Source organism: Neomonachus schauinslandi, chromosome 5 (genome assembly GCF_002201575.2).
Source record: "Neomonachus schauinslandi chromosome 5, ASM220157v2, whole genome shotgun sequence".
NCBI classification, from domain to species: domain Eukaryota; kingdom Metazoa; phylum Chordata; class Mammalia; order Carnivora; family Phocidae; genus Neomonachus; species Neomonachus schauinslandi.
Window position 1 is genome coordinate 137,904,901 of NC_058407.1, and position 19,497 is coordinate 137,924,397.

A 19,497-nucleotide genomic window follows, 5' to 3' on the forward strand; every position below is an offset into this window, starting at 1 on the left:
GACCTTGTGCTTTCGGCTGGTACTGGGCAGTGTCGCCACCCTCAGAGAGCCACAGCCCTGAGCTGGCAGGGCCAGCCAGCCTCAGGAGGGTTCCAAGGGACGGGGCCCGCCTGACCCCCACCCAGCCCAAGGCCTCTGAGCTTCGGGACCTCAATGGAGGGACTGGGCCAGCAATTCCTGAGTCCCATGTGTCTCACGTGGGTCCCCACAGACAGGGAGGGGCCCCCTACCTTCCACTCCCCCCCCACTCCCCACCTCCCATCCCCCCACCCGCTGGGGGGCAGGGCCAGCAGAGGCTCCTGGTTACTAAGGGGCCCCCAGTCAGGGAGCCTTCCTGGTCACTGAGGCTGCTGTGCCCACACAGGTTCCTCATGGGTGCCTCCTGTGGGGGGGGCAACATGAAGGTGGACGATGCTGCCTACGAGAGCCTGGGCCTGCGTCCCCGCCACGCCTACTCCATCCTGGATGTCCGAGACGTCCAGGGCTCCAGGTAGGGGCCGGGTGGGTGTGTGGTGGGGGCAGTGGCAGGCATGGCCGTGGCCCTCAGCCCTGTGGTCCGCAGGCTCCTGCGTCTCCGGAACCCATGGGGCCGCTTCTCCTGGAATGGCAGTTGGTCAGATGAGTGGCCGCACTGGCCAGGGCACCTGCGCAGCGAGCTCATGCCCCATGGCAGCAGCGAGGGTGTCTTCTGGATGGAGTATAGCGACTTCATCAGGTACCTGGACACTGCAGGCGGCCGGTGTGGAGGGTCTGCCCCGTGGCCATCCCTGTGCTCCGGCCACCTTTGCCCTGGCTGCCTCCCCTTGTCCCAGCGTGCAGAGTCCTGCCCTGGGGAGCCCGCTTGTACCTCTCCGAATCCAGCTCAGCACAGGGTGGGTGGGCGTGTGGGGCTTGGACCACCAGGGCTCAGCCCTCCCGGATCAGGCCTGGGACCCGGTGCCCCCTGGTGGTGTCCATGAGCAACAGCCGGGACCAGGGCTTCCCAGACACTAGTCCCAGGAGATGCCGAAGGTGGCCTGGGACAGGGACTGGAGAGGGCACAGGAAGTGCCTGTACCTGAGCTGGGATGAAAGCTGCCCCGTGCGGCTGCCCTCTCGCTCACTAGGTACTTCGACTCGGTGGACATCTGCAAGGTGCACTCGGACTGGCAGGAGGCGCGTGTGCAGGGCTGCTTTCCCAGCTCTGCCAGCGGGCCCGTGGGGGTCACTGCTCTCACGGTGCTGGAGCGCGCGTCCTTGGAGTTCGCTCTCTTCCAGGAGGGCAGCAGGTGGGCGGTGACGGGCGCGGGGCGGTGAGCTGGGGGGTGCTGCTGGGGGCGGGGCGGTGAGCTGCAGGGGCGGGGCCGCGCTGGGGGTGGGGGCAGGATGGTAAGCTGCGGGGCGGGGCCGCGGGGGCGGGGCCGCAGGGGTCGGTGGCCGGGGGCGGGATGGTGAGCTGTGGGGCGGGCCGGGGGTGAGGAGGAGCCGATGGTGGAGGGCGGTGAGCTGTGCAGCGGGGCGCGGTCGCATGGGAACCCGGATGGTGTCAGGCGGTGAGCTCCAGGGGGCCGGGCCGTGCGGGCCCCGCACCTACGCTGACCGCTGCGGTGCGTCCGGCCACAGGCGCGCAGACTCGGTGGACAGCCACCTCCTGGACCTGTGCGTCCTGGTGTTCCGCGCGTCCTTCGGCAGCGGTGGCCGCCTGAGCCTGGGCCGCCTGCTAGCCCACAGCAAGCGCGCCGTCAAGAAGTTCGTCAACTGTGACGTGATGCTGGAGCCCGGCGAGTACGCCGTGGTGTGCTGTGCCTTCAACCACTGGAGCCCCGCCGCGCCGGGCCCGCCGGCCAACATGCAGGGTAACCGCGCACCCGCACCTGCACTCCCCGCCCCACTCGCACGGAGGTCCGCGCGTGCCCCCCACTCACACGCCTGCCCCCTGGCCCCCCCCCGCAGCCTCCAGCCCCTCGGCGGGGGTCCCGCGCTGCACCCCGCAGCCGCCCGGCCACGTGCTGGCCGTGTACAGCTCGAGGCTGGTCATGGTGGAGCCCGTGGAGGCCCAGCCGACCACGCTGGCCGACGCCATCATTCTGCTCACCGAGAGCCGGGGCGAGCGGCACGAGGTGGGCCGGCCGGCAGGGTCCCGGGGGAGGGGGACGCGGAAGGAACCCCCGCCCCAGCCCACTCCTGCACTCTGTGTGGCCAGGGACGCGAGGGCATGACCTGCTACTACCTGACGCATGGCTGGGCGGGGCTCATCGTGGTGGTGGAGAACCGGCACCCCAAGTCCTACCTGCACGTGCAGTGTGACTGTTCTGACAGCTTCAACGTGGTGTCCACGCGTGGCAGCCTGCGCACCCAGGACAGCGTGCCCCCCCTGCACAGGTGGGCCCCGCCCCTGCCCCACCCGCTCCCCCCCACTTCACTTCCACTGGCCCTCACCGGCCCCCTCCCCCAGGCAGGTCCTGGTGATCCTGTCCCAGCTGGAGGGCAACGCGGGCTTCTCCATCACCCATCGCCTGGCGCACCGCAAGGCTGCCCAGGCCTTCCTCAGTGACTGGACAGCCTCCAGGGGCACCCACAGCCCCCCTCTCACACCCGAAGTCGCTGGCCTGCATGGCCCCCGGCCTCTGTGACCACTCCATCTTCCCAGCCCCCACGCGCACTTTATGAGGGAGACCCCAGCAGAGGACGCTTGAATCAGAATCTCAGGACCCTGCCCAGGGAGCCACCAGCTGCAGTAGCTCCCCCTAGGCCTTTCTCCCTGCCCCTCCCTCCTGCCCTGGGCCTTCCCGCTGCCAAGCAGAATACCTCGAACCCGCCTCTAGCGCCAGGGGCCTGTACGCTAGCCCCTCTGACCGACCCCCTCAAGGTTGGGTTCAGATGGCCAGGGCCAAGGTGAGGCTTCTCTTTCCCTAGGGGCTGGGGCCTCCTGCTTGGCTGAGGCAGCCAAGAGCCCTGCTCCTAGAACCACATCTGGGCAGGTCAAGGCCAGGACCCCAGAGTGAGAGCAGGGATCTCTCCCTTGTAGGGGTCAGGCTGGGACTCCAGGGTGAAGAGCAACATCTCCTCTATGATGATCAGAGGCTAGAACCCCTCAGTGAGCAGGGACCACCCGCGTCTGTGGGGGTCAGAGGCTGGGATCCCAGGATGAGAGCAGGGACCACCCCCGTCTGTGGGGGTCAGAGGCTGGGATCCTAGGATGAGAGCAGGGACCACCTCCTTGGGGGACATGAGAGCAGGAGCCTTCTGTCCCTGGCTTGCCCCCAGAGCACATTTCCCCAGCCCCCACAAGGCAAGCAGGGGTCCCTGGAGCCCCAGCAGTGTGTCCCAGGAGGCAGGTGCCTGGCGACCGTGGGCTCAGGGCCGGGGATGGGGGAGGTCCCAGCGGCCCCTCTGGCGACACTATGCAATTCCTGGAGCGCGTCTCAGGATCGAAGAAGCCATGCCCAGGGGCTGGAGGCCAGGGGCTGTGGGTCAGGGTCCAGCCAGGCCCAGGCCCACCCTGCGGTTTGGTGAGGTGGTTTGTCCTCAGCACCACCTGACCTCTGCCAGGACAAGCAGGGTCCGGCAGCAATCCTGGACCTCCCTGTCTAGGCAGAGGTAGGGCCCAGCAGCCCCTCCCAGCTCCTCCCCCACCTCAGAAGCCCAGGGAGCTGAGCGGTCACCTGGCAACCCGGCCGTCCTCCCTTGAGGCTGCTGTCAGGCCAGAGTCCTGCGTCTGCCCTCGGACATCTGAGGCCAGCTTCCTGGGGGCCTGCCTGGCCTCAGTGTCCTGCAGCCCCTAGGCCATGGGCAGCCCTATGGGGCTTGGCGGCCTTTTACACCTGGAGAAACATCGGGAAGCACGCCACTCCCCTTTGGGCCTCCTTTATATTCCCTCCTTTTACTCTGAGCTGTGAATATTTTTAACCCTGTATATATGGCCAGCTCTTCTGACACAGAGACTATTTTATCACTTGTCGGTCCCCATCCCTGTAGGATGGTTCTCCATGGGTGTTTCCAGACTCAGGCTCCAATGGACCAAATAAAAATGTTTTGTTTTGTAAGGGTGCCTCCAGGTCTGTCTGCTGCCCCTCCCAGGGTCCCTGGGCTCCCGCGCCCCCTCCACAGGCCGGGGCTGTGCTGAGGGGCATCCGAGCCTGACCCCAGGGCGGGGGGAGGGCAGCACCTCAGTGGGTGTGGCTCGCCAGCGCCCCAGGTCAGGCTCACAAGGAGCCTTTAGGGGCGCCCTGCTTGCCGCTTGCATGCGCCCTTGAAGGACTGGGTGTCCGGGCGGGGCAGAGGCTCGGGTCAGACCACGCAGTGGTCAGCAGACTGGTCCCCACACAGGCAGAAGAACAGCAGGTGCACAGTTGCTCCTTGTGCGACATCTGCTCTCAGGGGTGGGGGGGGCTGTCTGAATCTGTCAGGGTCATTAGGCGGGAGCAGATGGAGTGAGGGGGCTGCACAGGGAGAAAAGTTTCCATCTGGGCTGGTGGCTGTCCACTCCTCCTTGGCCCCAGCCGGCCAGCCCGCGTCCCCACCATCCCCGTCTCGTGGGGGGCAGGCTGGGGCAGGCTCCCCGGCCGCGGCGTGCACAGCAGGGGCTGCCGCCCGCCCCCACAACGGAGGCGCGGCGTAGGGGGGCCACAGAGGCCGGTGCTCGGGCGGGTGTAAGAGGCCTGTCACAGGCCAACCTATCGAATGTGAAAGCAATTAAAGGCACCAGCAGTGTGCGCTCCGGGCGGGCCTCGGGCAGCAGGATAGCTGCCACAGCACATCTCACGGGCGCCCTGCGCTGGCCACACTGCGCCTCGTCCCGTGGGGGGGCTGGGGCGCGTCCACCTGGAGTTGGCACGGGGCTGGCCCTGGCACCCCTGGGGCGTCCTGGCAGCCTGGACCCACAACCCTCCTGGGGAAGGCTCAGGAAGCAAGATGTGGGAACAGCGGCTTCCCGCGGTCCTTGTGCCAGGCCAGGCGGGGGTCTCCGCTGGGAGCAGGGGGCCGTGTGCCCACCCCCTCCCCTGGAACCCTCGCATGCAGGGGAGGAGGCTCGAGCAGGGAGACTGCACGGAGGCTGGGATGAGGGGCCAGGTGTCCCGGCCCCAAAGGGCACACAGTGTCCGAGGAGGAGTTGGGGGACCCCATAGACCAGACCCTTAGTTATGACCTGGGAGCTCATGGAGGGTGCTGGCAAGGGGCCGAGGTGGTAGCTTGCCCTGTGTCAGGGGGCCCCTGGGGAGGCGGCTGGTGGTGTGGAGAGAGGATGGGGGACCGGCCAGCCTGGCCGGGGCAGGGACCTTACCTGCCAAGCCCTTGGCCCTGACTGGCGGCACCTGGCTCCCAGGGCTGCCAAAATGGGGAGCAGGCACAAGGCCAGGGGCTGTCCCCCTCCTCACTGGTGGGCCCCCACTCCCCACCTCAGCCTGTAGGTCTCCCGCCTTCTGGCCACTGGGGCTCCTGGTCCTGGGCCCTCCTGCCCCTCTCTGCCTGCTGGCTTGGTCCCGTGCCGCCCATGGCCCTCTCTCCCGGCCTCTTGTCCAGGCCGCCTCCCTGCCCACTCGGCCACGGCGGCCTTCTCCAGGCGGGCGACGGTGTGTTCTCACTTGTGAGGCGTCCCTGTCAGAAGCACTTAGTGTACAAATTAGCCGAGGCCTCTCGCCTCCCTCCGCACGGCTGTGGGCGCTGGGCTGACAGGGCCGAGGCTCCGGGCACTCTCCCGCCCGCCCCGGGCGCCCACACAGCCCGTGTGCACCCCTGGCCGCCCGCCCATGACCGAGCAGGAAGGCTGTTCCTCGCCAGCCAACGAGGGCTCTTCTCAAGGCCCCTGACCTTGACCTGGCCCCGGGGGGTGGGGGCGTGGGGGGTTGGTGACTGCAACAGGGCAGAGCATCCGGCAAGAGGCCGGGGGTCCTGAGCTCCAGGCCCGGCGCCTGGCTCTGCCCCAGAGCTGCAGTCCGGTGTTGTGAGCTTTGGGGGACCTGGAGCCGGCTCGGCAGCCCCCACCTGCCCCGCCCGTTGGCTGGCCTGCCACTCAGGCAGGGAAAATCGTGTGTGACAGGCCCAGGAAGGCCGGGCCCCGGGGGCCGTGGAGCAACGCACACAGCTTTTCTCCCAACATATGGCTGCTGTCGGCCCCAGGCGCTGCCCGGCCAACGCGGGCTTGCAAGCGGGTGGGGCTTCAGGCGGCCTGAGCCTCTCATCCCATCAGTCTGGCCACACTGCTCCCTCCGTGAGTCAAAAGGCCCCTGCCCTGGTTCGCATGCCTCCCATGACAGGGAGCTCACTCCTGCTGCACGCAGCCCTTCTCTGTCCCTCCAGGGAGCGGCCTGAGGCACACAGAGGGTCACCCCACACCCCACCCCAGGGTGGCCAAGGACCTAACATGTCCGGGGACCGAGCCGCGGGAGGGGCTGCGGGGGCCTCCAGAACGAGTAGCTTGCAGCTGGTGGGGGAGGGCGCAGCAAAGCTCGCGTGGGCAGAGTCATCATCCGCAGGCCCAGGGGAGCTGGGGCCAGAGGGCTTCTCCTGGGGTCCCCCGGTGCGAGGAGCTTCCCAGCTGGGCTTCCTCCCTCGGGGTGGGCCTGCTCCGCCCCACGTCCCTGGGCCTGTTTGGGCGGCCCCCTCACAGATTCCCTGAGAATCCCCCAGGCTCTGCATGGGCCCTGCCCTCACCTGCAGCGGGGACCCACAAACCTGCTCACATCCCAGCCCATCCCTGGCTCCACGGCTTCCCGCACAAGCCCGCCAGGAATCTCCCGTGACCCCACAGTGCTTGTGGGGTCAGCAGCCTCAGGCTGGCATCCAGGACCCTCAGGTGGGACCCTGCCTCCTTTGGCCCAAGCCCTGGGCCCAGCCCTCCAAGCCAGGAGTCCCTGAGGCCACCTCGAAGAGACAAGAAGAAGAAGTACCCAGGATGACCCATGTTCTGGGCCCAGGGGTCTCCTGCACGGTGCTCACCTCTCCCAGGGGCTCCTAGACCCCGCCTGGGGCCCCAGCCCCTCCCAGCGTCTGCTCGGCTGCTGTACCTGTCCTGGTGAGGGCTGTGTGTGGACACTGAGGAGGTGAGACAGACCTGCTGGGGGCCCCGCTCACTGCCCCCTGCCTTCCCCGGCCACGCATGCATCCTGACCACTCACCCCTGCACGCGTATACCAGCATTAATGGAGGTGACAAGCGGACTGCCGTGGGCAAGGCAGGCAGAGGGGGTTAATGGCCAAAATGAGGCTCTGGCTGGGGTCAGAGGGAGGGGCCGGGGATTCCCACTGCACCCTGCACCAGGACCAACTGAGGAGGAGGCTCCCCAGAACCCCACTGGCGCCTGAAGCACCCAGAGACCAAGTCTCCTACCCGCCCCCGCCCATGAGGGGAACAAGGCAGGGGTCTCAGAGCTCAGAGCCGCACGGCTGATCAAGCCCCAAAGCCAAGTGGGTCCCTGTCCTGCTTCAGGGGGCAGGAGCCAACTCTCCAGGCCCAAGCTCTCCCCAACATGTATGGGGTGGGTCCCAGCGGGAGCGTTATGACCCACCCCCACCCCCACTCCTGAGTGGGAAGATGTGCCAGCGATGAGGGAGCAGATGGGTCTTGGGCAGAGGGCACAGGGGTGCAAGGGGCTGGCATCAATGTCCCAGCCTTGCCTGGCCACAGGTGCTGGGGACAGTCACCTGTGCCCCTGGGGGGCTGGCCCGGCTCACACTCCCATGCAAAGGCCATTGGGTTGCAGCCACCCAGCTGGGCGCTCAGGTCCACCCCTGCACAGAGCCCTCCTGGAAGCCCAGAAGCGCGCGCAGGTCACGCCCCCAGGTGCTGAGTCCCTCTGGAGGTGCTGCCACCTCTCCTCTTCCTCAAACTTCTGGAAAAGCCCATGCATGGGGTGGCCTCCATGGCTGGTGCTGAAGCATGTCCTCCCGGGGGCTCTTCTTGTTTGTCCTGCCACCTGGAGTCCCGGCTTCCTCCCTCCTTTCTGGGGCTCATGTGGGCTTCACTGGCTGTCCTCTCTGCACTCCGAAAGGCAGGGTCCCCAGCAACGAGGACTTTCTGGTCCATCACCTTCCTTCCCCTGAACGATGGCAACAGCCTCCGGCGAGTCCGTACCCTGTGCAGGCAGCTGTGGCCCCTCCCAGACCCTCGGAGGGCTCAGCTGGAGGGATGTGGGGAAGCAAGGAGCCATCCCTGGGACCAAGAGGCCAAGGCCTGGGATCCAGGGGTCCCCGGATCCCACACCGTGTCCGGGTGGCCTGTGCCCTTGCCCCCTCTGGACCGGGCCCATGATGAGGGACCCAGGCCTGGCTCAGCACATCCAGGGGCCTGTGTGCAGAAGGAACAGGCCTCCTGGCCTCTACTCTCCACAGGGCTGCTGGCGTGACGGCCGTTCAAGCTGTCTCCCGGCCTGGGGCTGCCTGCACGGTCAGCTGGTCAGCTGGGCCAGGCCAGGCGAGCAGAGAGAAGGCTGGCGTGCTGTGCCACCCAGCCCCCAGCCCTAGCCTTTGCACTTGAGGGGGAGAGGCGAATCCCTTCGGGTGGTGTCAGGGAAGGTGGCACTGGGCCAAGAAGGAGACACTCGCCCTCCAACCGGCATCTTCGCCCTGGGCACCCCCAGAACCCCAGGGTCCTGTTCCTTATGGATGCCTGTCACAGTCGAGCAGAGCCCCAGGAGACCCATACCAACAACTGAGCCACGGGCTGGTCACCCTCCTGCACAGATGGGGAAACTGAGGCCAGGTTCACGGGGCCCAGGAGGTGCTGGACTCTGGATCCAGGGCTCTATGCTGGCTGCCCCCCTTGAGGTGCAACACTCAGGGGCCTCTAGAGGATACTCCTTCCTTCCCCTCCTTCCTTCCCCAAGTTACCCCTGTCCCCCAAATTTAGTGGAGAATACCCCGGAAGCCTGGAGCTGAGCCTGCAAGGGGGGGGCGGTGAAGGAGATCCTCCACAGAGCTGGCCTGGAGCAGCACCCACCCCTCAGGCTGCAGACCCCATCCTATGCCTGAAATGGTACCATCACACATCTCTGGGTTCAGATGCCTTCCCCCCAAACAAAGGCAAGACTCCCTGAGAGAGACAGAGTCTGGCCCTGCCCCAGCATGTCTGTGTTCACGTCTGGAATAGAACTTGCCGGTCAGATGAATTTCTACTAGGACCTAGCTGAGAAGTGGGACCCTGACCATGAGGTTTTGGCAGCTCGGGGAGCAACATGGAATTTGGCATACTTTGGGAGGTGGGCTGGAAACAGGTCTGGCCATGAGGACATTAGCGGCAGGGGTTTTATGGAGGGTCCTGGACACCCAAGTCTTTCCCTGCCCCCCCGCCCCTCCCCCCTCCCAGGTCCTCCCAGGGGAGACGCAGAGCCGTCCTGCAAACAGCAGAGAGATGCAGGGCCTGGAAACCTGTCAGGGTGGGGAGGTAGTGTTTCCAGAAAGGGGGAAGTGAGCCCATGGTGACCATCCTTTCCTGAGCCGGGACCCATCGGTGGGCAGGGCAGGGCTTCAGTGAGTGTAGGTCCATTCAGCCTTCTGTTTGGAGAAGAGGAAAGGGCCCTGGAGTCAAGGCTTGGCGGAGGAGAGCTGGTGAGGGGAGGAGATTTGCTGTCTGTGCACTGGGCTCTGCCGCTGGGCTCCAGGCTCCAGCCCTCCTGGGGCTCTGTCTCTTGGCTGGTCTGGGCTCTTGCCCCATCCCAGGCTGGGCTGCAGCCGTCCCCAGGCTGGCTGTGTGCCCCACAGCTCCCCCTGTCCCAGGGCTCAGCCCCCAGGCCTTGGCTCAGGAGGGCGGCTGTCAGGGGCCAGAGCCCTGCCCTGACGGATGAGTGCTGACGGCGCCTCTCCCTGCGCCCTCGGCCGCTGACACCCCGTCACACCGCTGCGGGGACCCCGGGAGACCTGGCCGCCGCTGCGCACCCCCGCAGCAGCCTGCAGGCGACGGGGGCGGGGACGGTGCCAGGCGCCCCTCATTTGGCCGCACACCTGCGCCTCCACTCCCCGCGTCCACACCGCTACCCGCTCGTCCCTGCCGCTCGGGCGCTACCACCGGTCTCACCGGCCACCGTTCCACCCAGGAGGTGCCGGCGCTGCGGAGAGGGCTGAGCAAGCGGGTCCTGGCGCGCGAGGTGAGTGCGCGCGAGGGGGCGGCTCTGGGCGGGGGGGACCTGGGGTGCCCCCGGGGAGACCAATCCCCGCGCTGGCGAGTCCCCTCCCCCCGTGAGCCCGGGTCGGAGGTCGCAGCGCCCCCGAGCCCCAGCGCGCCGTGGCGCACGCGCGGCGGTCCCGCCGCCAACTTCGGTGGGTGCGAGTCGGCGTCGGGGGGACACGCGCGGTCGGCGGCGGAGGCTTCGGGACCGGCTGCCGAGTGAGTGACCGCAGATCGCGCGGGGGACCGCTCCCAGCGCCGGGCCTCAGTTTCCCCTGCGGGAGTCCCTGTCGCTGCCCCGAGGGCCCGAGCCGGTCCCGCGGGGTCCGGGATCGCGGCTGGCACCGGGCGGCGCTGAGAAGGGAAGTTTCCGCCGCGTCCTCGGGGCCTCGCGCAGACTTCGCCGGGCGCCTCGGGCTCGGATACGGCCAGCGCGCAGGTGGGGCGGGCGGGCGCCGGCGGCGGCGCGTCCAGCGAAGTTTGGGGGCCGTGCGGGGCCGGGGTGGGCTCGAGGGGCGCGGGGGCGACGAGACTCCAGGAGTGTCCAGGCGCGGGTGGGGCAGCCCCAGCCCCTATGTCCCCCACTTCTGCGCACGGGGACCCCCCTGGGCGCAGCAGCCCTGTCCCTGTAATAGGGCGCCATCCCTCCGGGGGTGCGGTGCGCGCCGGAGGGGGAGGGAGTTGGGGTCCCGACCTCAGCCAAGGAGGAGCCTGGTCACCCCTCTCTACCAAGCCCTGTGGGGCGCTGGCCAAGTCTCAGGTGGTCAGGGGGGATGGGAGGGCTCCAATCCCCCTGCTGGTGGCTCCAGGCGCTGGGTGCCTTCTCTCCCACCCTGGAGTGGGGCCTCCTTCTCCTGTCTGGACACCAGTACTCTCCCGGACAGGGAAAGGTTAGCGGGCTCAGGTGTGTGGGCCAGCACACTGGGGGTGCAGGCTGCCCTAGGAGCACGCACCCAGTCACGCGTTGGGACATGTGTGCAAATGAATGTGCTTTGGGGTGTGTGTGGGTGCATGCTGGTGTCTAGGGGCATCCTCTGCTTGTGCACAGGCATGCTGGGTGGGTGCCAGGCATCCTCTGGGTCCCCGTGGGGTCAGTGGCTGCTGAGATGGCGCCTGAACAGGCCCCCCCACACACACCCAGGTGACTGATATGAAGAGGGAGCACGGGAGGAGCCTGCCACCTCCTGAGTCCAGAGGCCTGACTGGGAGGTGGGATGGGTGGTGGCACCAGGCAGCACAGCTGTGTGGCTCCCAGGGCCGGGTGATCGATGTGGTCCCGGTGCAGCCGCCTCTGTCTCCCAAGCACACATGCCCATTTGTCATCTGTATCTTGGGGAGGGCTCGGGAGACAGGGATGTGGCCCCCCTCTGCTCCCACCACCAAGTCCAAGAGGGTCTGCAGCCCCTCGGGGAGCCCCAGGCTCTTTCCTGAGCCCAGCTCCCTCCTCCCAACCCCCACACTCTTCTCCGAGCCCCGTCCCCTTCAAGACATGGACACCAGTCAGTCCTCATCTGCTTTCTCCTGCAGTGGTGGTTGCCATGCTGATCCCCCTTTGAAGGGCCCCTTCAGATGGGCAGACCTCTCCACCCCTCCAGGGGTGCCCACCCAGTGTTTGGGGGCGGCAGAGCCTGAAGGCCAGCAGGGGAGGACAGCCTGTGCCCCGTGGCTGCACTGCACCCCAGCCCTGCCCTGCTCAACGCGCCGGCCAGCCCTGAGTCCTAGGGAACAGGGCAAGTGTCTGCGTGTCCGCATCCCTAAGAGTGTCGCTTACCATGGATGTCCTCAGGTGTGTGTGCACCTGTGTGTGCACATTCCCTTGAATGTGTCCAGGTGCCTGACTCGCCACTGCAGCTGGGCTGTGAGTCCTTCCGTGTGCACCACCACCGTGTCCACTCTGAGTGGTGTGTGTGTGTGTGTGTGTGTGTGTGTGCCCGGGCCCCATGCATTCTGGTGGCTCTCTACCGAGTCGGCCCAGCCATGCAGAGGCTGTCCCTCTAGGTGCTGGGTAAGGGCTCATCTGGAGCCTTGTAACGCTCGTGTGCACACACCCGAAGCCGGTGTGCACACACTCAACGTGTGCCCCACGCAGGCGCTCACTGGGGCGGTGGATGGCCCAGGTGGTGGCCCAGATGGAGAGTGGAGCGGCTTCTGAGCGAGTGTGTGGGGTGTGGGGGGAGGAGGGTCTTGGCTGAGCTTGGCCGCTGCAGGCTCGGCCGCTGACCTGCCTGAAGCCACCCAGATGGATGAGGCTGAGCAGGTGGCTGTGCTGTGGGGCCATGCTGGGACGCCCCCGCCCCCCCGCCTGGCCTGGCCCCACACGAGGCTGACCCCCTCAGAGACCTCCCGCGCCCACCCGGCTCCCGCCAGAGCAGGGACACACGTGCATGTGCACACACGCGTGTGCACACACACGCACGCGCACACGGTGTTTGTGAAACTCAGAGCTGGTCTCTCAGCGCGGCAGCTTTCATCCTGGCTCCCCAGCACAGCGGAGGGCTCTGGGAGGGGCGGTGGGACAAGGAAGGGCTGGTGTCCCCAGGAGCCATACCTGGCTTGGAGTCGCTCAGCAAATGGCCATCGGGCAGACAGAGACTCAGGCGGGCATGAGTGGGATCAGCCCAGAAATGGGCCGGCTGGGGGCTGGCAGGCCTGGGGTGGGGGGGTGAACATGATAAAATACAGGGTGCCTAGTTAACCTTACATTTCAGAGAAACAACAAGCTTTTTTTAGCATACATTCCAAACATTGGCTAGAACATACCTCTGCTACGGAAGCATTCGCTGTTTACCCAAGTCAGACTGAACTGGTGTCTTTTATTTTGATCTGCCGTCTGGGGCGACCCTAGCCGAGTGCGTGGAGCTGAAGGAGGAGGTGGGGAAGGCCAGGGGAACCGCACACACAAGGGCGGGGGGAGCAGGCTGCAGGGTGGAGCTGGGTGCCCATGCCCCCAGCTCTTGTCCTCGCAGCCCTGGGAGCTGTGGGCGGAGGGCAGTGGGGAGCCGGGCAGGGGGTGGGCACTGACCAAGGCCCCCTGTGCGCAGGTGGCCATGGGGCCCGGGCCGGCCCACTAGCAGGCCGCCATGTCCCGCGAGGGGGGCTCCTGCCGCCTGGGCACCGGGGCCCGGGCGCGGGCTCGGAAGCCCAAGAAGCCGCACTACATCCCGCGGCCGTGGGGCAAGCCCTACAACTACAAGTGCTTCCAGTGCCCGTTCACCTGCCTAGAGAAGTCGCACCTGTACAACCACATGAAGTACAGCCTCTGCAAGGACTCCCTCTCCCTGCTGCTCCACTCCCCGGACTGGGCCTGCCGCCGCGCCCCCACCGCACCCCGGCCCCGCGCGCCCAGCCCTGACCGCCCCCTGGGCCCCACAGACCCTGGCAGCCAGCCCCGAGGACCACAGCTGCCCGTCGCTCCCGCCATGCCCGACCCGGCCTCCCGTGTCCTGTCCCCGCGCCGCCACGTCGGGGGCCCAAAGCTGGGGGCTGATGGGTACCCCGGTGTGCCATCCCCCCTGGCCCGGGAGGCTGCCCAGAAGGATGTGGGCCTTGGGGGGCTCCTGGCCGAGGCGTGGAAGCCAGGGCCGGGCGGGGGCCGGAGGCGCATAGCTGTGGTGGACGCAGCTGCAGCGGGCCCTGAGAGCGGGGGGGTCCCCTGCTACCCCCCGCCCACCCCCAGCGAGCTCCCTGAGGCCCAGAGCCTCCATCTGTCCCTGCTAGGTGTCGACTGCCCTCTGGGCCCTGGTCTCTTCTCCTACCTGGGGCCCTCCCTGGCTGCCACAGCCCACATGCCCTTTCTGGCCTCGGCCAGCCCCCTGTTGCCCCCGGCCTCTGCTTTCCCGTCCCCACAGACCCCTGAACGCCCTGCCCTGGTCCCCCGCTTGTACTATCCCCTGCTCCTGGAGCATACGCTGGGGCTGCCGGCAGGCAAGGCTGTCCCTGCCAAGCCCCTAGCCCCCCCAAAAGGGCCCCCTGGGACTCCGGCCCCAGGGCCGCTGAAGGTGCCAGTACCCGGGCTGGGCAGGCCCTGGCCCCATGGAGCCCCCAGGGACTCAGGCCAGGAGGGGGAGCTGGAGCAGGCTGCCCAGAGTGACCCCAAGAGGAAGCTGCCCCTGGGAAGCAGGTTGGAGCCCCTGAAGGCACCCTCCAGCACGGTGAAGTTCAGTGCCCAGAGCAGGTAGGTGTCAGGGTCCCCTGGCCACGGGGGTGGGGAGGGGTGGGAGGTGAGCTGGCCAGGGTGGCTGGGCCCCATTCTTCAGGCCACAGAGGAGAAACCAAGGCCAGAGAGCCAGACTCTCTATCCTTCTGGGATCCCAAGGCCCTCAGCCAGGCTGCAAAGGGGTCGCCAGGGGGTGTGGCGCAGGGACTGGGGGCGCTGGGGAGGTGGGCAGTGCAGCCTCTTGACTGGCTTCTACCCCCTAGCCTTCGGACTGGCCCCTCCGTGATGCTCTGGCCTGAGGACAAGGAGCCAGGCAACCCCGAGACCCCGGGCCCTTCAGCCCCCCTGCCCCAGCAGCCCCTGGGCCTGATCCCAGGTGGCCCCGGGCACGTGGGTGAGGACCTGACTCGGGCCCTTGGCGACTACGCCAGGGTAGAGCAGCGCCTGGGGCAGTTGGTGCCTGCCGGGGGTCTGGCCCCTCGGCCTCTGCGGGAGCAGCTTGGCAAGATCCGCCAGGAGCTGTTCACCATCCACCAGACGCTAGAGTGGGCTGTTCGGCCACCGGATGCACCCCTCGACCTCTCTGTGAAGCGGGCGCCCACCAAGGGGCCCAAGGGGCCGGTGGGGGCCTGGGGGCAGCTGGAGCTGGGCCCCACGCTGGCCGGGGGGACCCCGGAGCCACCTAGCATGCTGGGCCCCACAACAGCTGAGCCTTTCTCTAGCCACACCACCAAATGCGAGGCTGACTCCAGTGTCCCACTCCCGGGCCTGCCCCTTCAGGCCCCAGAGGACCCTGTCATTCCTGGCAGCAGCTGGGGTGCCCGTGGCGGGTCTGGGGGCTCCTGGCCCCCTGAGGCTGTCCCTAGCCTCCAGACCCCCCCGGGCGCCAAGGTCTGACCACAGGATCTGCTGCCTCCTCTGTTCTTAACAGATAGGGCCCTTCAACCCCGTGTCCACTGCCTGGCCCCCCACCTGCCCCAGCCCCAGGGGTGTGGCCTAGAGCCTGCCCAGCATGCCCATGGACTGACCTCATCTGCCACGGCTGTGGCCTATCTCTGGGGCCACAAGGGACAGCAGAGAGTCATAGCTCCTTAGTGATCACAGTTGTGAACGTTTAAATAGAAACCATCTTCACATACCCTGTCTGGGCCTCCTTCTTGCCTCAGCGTCCACCACTGAGACACTCCCTGCCAAGGAGATGTCCCTGGCCTCCACATCTGAGTGGCCAGTGTCCCGGGCCACCCTGCTGGGCATCCACCTTCAGACCCGGACCTGCCTCCTGTGGACTGGCCCCCCCTCCAGGCCAATGGGGGGCTTTCCATCAAAGGGGGTAGAACCAGGAGAGGTGGGGAGGCAGGTGTGGGTGGGAGCTAGTCAGGCCTGTGTTCCAGCATGTTGCTGGTGGACAGGGACCCCTGGGCCTGCCTCCAGCCCCCGTGTCTGGCCAGGGCAGCCCTGATGTCAGATTCTCGCTGTAGGCTGCTCCCGCTATGGTTAAGCGGTGCCCCCACATTCTGTGGCTCAGGGCTGTTTGCCCGGCGTGGCCTCCGCTGGCCCCCAGCCAGCCCCTGCAGCCACGATAGGCATCGGGTGGCCTTCACAGCTCACTGCCTCCCTCCCTGCACAGCCACACTTGGCCCTTCCCACAGGCGGGGGGCAGGGGGCAGGCAGGGAGGGGTGCCCGCGGGACCCTTGGACCCAGCTAATGACTTCTCTCCCCGAGCTGGCCATACCTCTGTACCCACCCAGGAATGGCCCCAGGGAGGGCAGTTCCTGCCTGTGCCTGGCTCCCTGAGCTGGACCAGCCGGGCTGGGGCCAGTTGGAGCAGGACCTACGGCTGCCCCATTAATTGTGCTCGGCAGCAGATAGCATCGGTCGTCCACCCCACCGTGGGGCATTAAGAGGCCAAGTCCAGAGCTGGGGTGTGGGCCAACCAGGTGGGAAGCACTATGGGTCACAGACAGGCGCTGACCCCTCCCTTCCAGGGGCTTCCTGGAGAGTCCCCAGGTCCTGTGTCCGAGAGAGACCCGCTCCTCCTTGGCCCTCTATTGGCACCCCCATGTGTCTACTGCACCCAGATTTCTTATCACCACCAGGCAGACGTGAGCTTAGGGGGCATCAACCCAGTTTCACAGGCATAGAAACAGGACCCAACCCTGCCAGTTTTGAGGGGTAGGATGAGCCCCTTGGAGATTCCCCACCCCAGACTCTGGTGAGTGACCCAGCCCACATGTAAGGGGTGCATCCCCTTCCCCGAGGGCCTGACCCTGTGGTCCTACTGGGGGAGTGTGGGTGAGGCGGACTCACACGGATGTTAGCTCGGTGCCTCCTGAATTCATGAATTGCATTACGGCAGGTTTTGGAGGGGTGTGGGGGCCTCCCTGGAGAGGGGTGGGCTGAGCTGACCATGAGTGGCATCCGGATATGCAGGGACAGTGGGAAGAATGTCCCAGAGGCCAGTGCAAAGGACCCGAAGCAGGACTGTGGCAGCCCTGGGGCGCCCCTAGGGGGTTTAGCAGCTGCGTGATGACGCCACACAGCTTCCCTGGGCTACTGCTCAAACGTGTTCTTGGCCCACGTCCCACATGCCCCTCCCACTTGCCCATGCCCGCTTTGTCAAGGTGGCCCCTCCCTCAGGCTGGTTTCTAACAACAGAGGCTGTTGCTGCTGGAGCGAGGTCGGGAGACTAGCCCCAGGTAGGAGACCCCCCCCACCTCTCTGCTCTCGGAGAGCCCCCCTGCCTAACCCTTCAGGGGTTGGAAGCTTCCAGGGTCTTTGTGGGGGCAATGGGCAGAGCCTTGGGCTGCCCCCTAAGAAGGGTCACTTTCCTTGCCTGAAGGAAGGAAGGGTTCCCTGGGCAGATGAGTTTGAGAAACACTGCCCATCTGTCACCATCCCCCTCTACCCCCTGCCCCCCACACACACCTCGGGACCTCCCAATGCCCGGGAGCTCATGCAGGCCTCAGAGAAAAACCCGTAGCCACCTTCACAGGTCCCATGTTCCCCAGACTTGTGTTCCAGGGGCCACATGTGGAAAAATGGGACCTAGACACGTGGCTGGTGGCTGAGCTTGCAGATCAGGCCAGCACTCAGGACCTGGTGACACTACGCTTAAAGCCAGCCGCCCCCCCCAACCCAGTGCCTCAGTTTCCTCCTATGTAAAACAGGAGAACGCCAGCACCCCCGGGAGGGAGCAGGGGGAGAAGGGTCACCACCGCTTCGCCCCTAGTGGGCATTATTTCTCTTGCAGCGCCACACTGGGCCCAGCTGCAGGACCTCGGCTCAGAGGAGCTGAGATTGTGATCCCTAGCCACCCACCCATCTGTCCTCTGGCCTCCTGGGCCTCCCCGACCCACTGACAGGCCGCCCCCAGGGCCTGCTCTGCGAGCTGGACCCACCCGGAGACCCCGCTCACTCCTGCCGGCCCCGGCTGCTTGGGCGGATCCCAGTGCCCGCGGGGGCCGCAGGAGGACCCCGGGGTCTGCACTGCTCCCTGGATGGCCTGCTCTTCCTGACGGCTGGGGCTGCACCCTGCGTCCATGTGCTGGACCTCGAGGGACGATCCATCTGCCACCTGCCCTGCCAACTGCCAGGGGCTGGAGCCTTCGTGCCGGAGGATGTGGCTGTGACAGCTGCTGGGCTCATGGTGGTCAGCGACCTCGTCAGTGGGGCTGTGCACGCGCTTCGGCACACTGCCCGAGACCCCCAAGGCCGCTGGGTCACGGTGGGCTCCTTCCTGGCCCCCCGGGGGCTGGCTGTGGACGCCACCGGCCGCCTCCTGGTGACGGACTATGTGCCCGGGGCTGTGCACAGCTTTGCGCTGAGCCCTGCCCTGGAGCCACGGGCCCCAGCCTCCATACTGGGTCTGGAGGGCCCCTGCTGGGTGGGCCCGGGGCCAGACGGCGGCCTCACCGTGAGTGAGGAGTTTGGGGATGTGCGGCTGTTCGGCAGTGCCTGCCAGCCCCTGGGCTCCCTGGGGGGCCTGACGGGGCACACCTTTGGCAACCCGGCGGGCATATGCACTGACGTGGAGGGCAGCGTGATTGTGGCGGATGAGCAGCAGGGCCACGTGACCCTGTTTCCTCGGGCTGGCGCGCCCGTCTGCCTGGTGTCCGAGGGGCTGAGGCGGCCCTTGGGAGTGGCCTGTGCGCCTCAGGGCCAGCTCGTGGTGGCAGATGCGGGTGACAGCGACATCAAGGTGTACCAGTACCGCTCGCAGCTGGCCTGACCTGTGGGCTCAGATGGGAGCAGCCCCTCACGGGGTGTGGGTGAGCCCCCAGGGCCCCAGGCCACTGCGGGAAGAACACTGGGGGTTGGTGGGGCCTCCAGGACTGCTGGCCACGCCTCCCCGACCTCGTGCGTTTGCAGGGCTCCCGATGGGCCAGGTCCTGGGTTGCCTCCTACCTTCCTCTTGGAGACGATTCAGACTTCGTTGGCTGCCACAAACCAGCCGCCTCCCAGCCACCAAAGTTGGGCCCTCTGCACACCCCAGTTTAGGGTGCCCGAGCACTCATGGCCCCCGTGTCCACTCAGGCCCTGGCCCTGCCGGGTCAGGGCCCAGGAGGCCTGAGCTTTGGGCCCAGCCCCTGAAGCCTGCAGACCTTGCGCTGGGCAGCTACCAGCATTCACCCAGGCAGGTTCTCGGGCCAGGTGCCCCAGCCCCAGCCTCCTAATCAGACAGAAGCAGGCAGGGAGGGTGCGGCTGGGCTGGGCTGGGCTGGGCTGGGCTGGGCAGGGGTGCAGCCCTTCACCGTCCCCCATCTTCAGACGCACCCCAGGTGCCGAGCCTCCTGCTGCTTCTCTGGGCCTAACTGAGGTAAGGCAATGCAAAAGAGGGGCTGCCCCAGAGGCACCCTGGGGTGGCACATGGCTGGGAGGGGAGCCTCCATACCCCTGGTCCACTTCTCCCGTGTGAGATCGTCTCTCAGGCTGAAACTGCATTTTCTCCTCTGCAAACCAGGAGCAAAGGGCTCCAAGCTCATGGGTGGGGCGTGCTGGGAAGGTTCCAGGCGGTGGGCCAGCCTGGAGAGCCTTCCTATGAGGAAGGACTCCTGTTACCTAAAAACATTGGGCAAATGAGGCCCAAAAGAGGTGGGGGCGTGAGGGTGGAGCTCTGCGTTTGGGGCCCAGCCAGGCCCCTAGTTCCAGTGAGGGGTCTCAGTGGGAAGGGGACAGCGCCTGGTCACCAGGACATTGCCTCTGACAAGGTCCCCCTCATATGTACCAGCCCATGTGGGGGGCGAGATTTCAGTGGTCAGTGT

General features: G+C 67.0%; 2 protein-coding genes across 2 annotated transcripts in view; both read left to right on the forward strand.

Moving 5' to 3' along the window:
• The window catches only part of CAPN15 (calpain 15), a 23,834-nt gene extending 19,839 nt beyond the window's left edge, over positions 1–3,995 (forward strand). Inside the window, exons 4-10 of the mRNA XM_044915248.1 lie at positions 11–490; positions 563–715; positions 1,106–1,267; positions 1,602–1,834; positions 1,932–2,098; positions 2,182–2,360; positions 2,434–3,995. Of these exons, the coding sequence (XP_044771183.1) occupies positions 11–490; positions 563–715; positions 1,106–1,267; positions 1,602–1,834; positions 1,932–2,098; positions 2,182–2,360; positions 2,434–2,611 (1,552 nt within the window). The 3' untranslated portion in view covers positions 2,612–3,995. The remainder of the gene's footprint in view (positions 1–10; positions 491–562; positions 716–1,105; positions 1,268–1,601; positions 1,835–1,931; positions 2,099–2,181; positions 2,361–2,433) is intronic.
• Positions 3,996–13,159: 9,164 nt separating this feature from the next.
• On the forward strand, positions 13,160–15,132 carry PRR35 (proline rich 35). Its single transcript, XM_021698354.1, has 2 exons — positions 13,160–14,253; positions 14,499–15,132. Exons 1-2 carry the CDS (start codon positions 13,160–13,162, stop codon positions 15,130–15,132), a joined length of 1,728 nt encoding a protein of 575 aa, XP_021554029.1.
• The last annotated feature ends 4,365 nt before the right edge of the window (positions 15,133–19,497 follow it).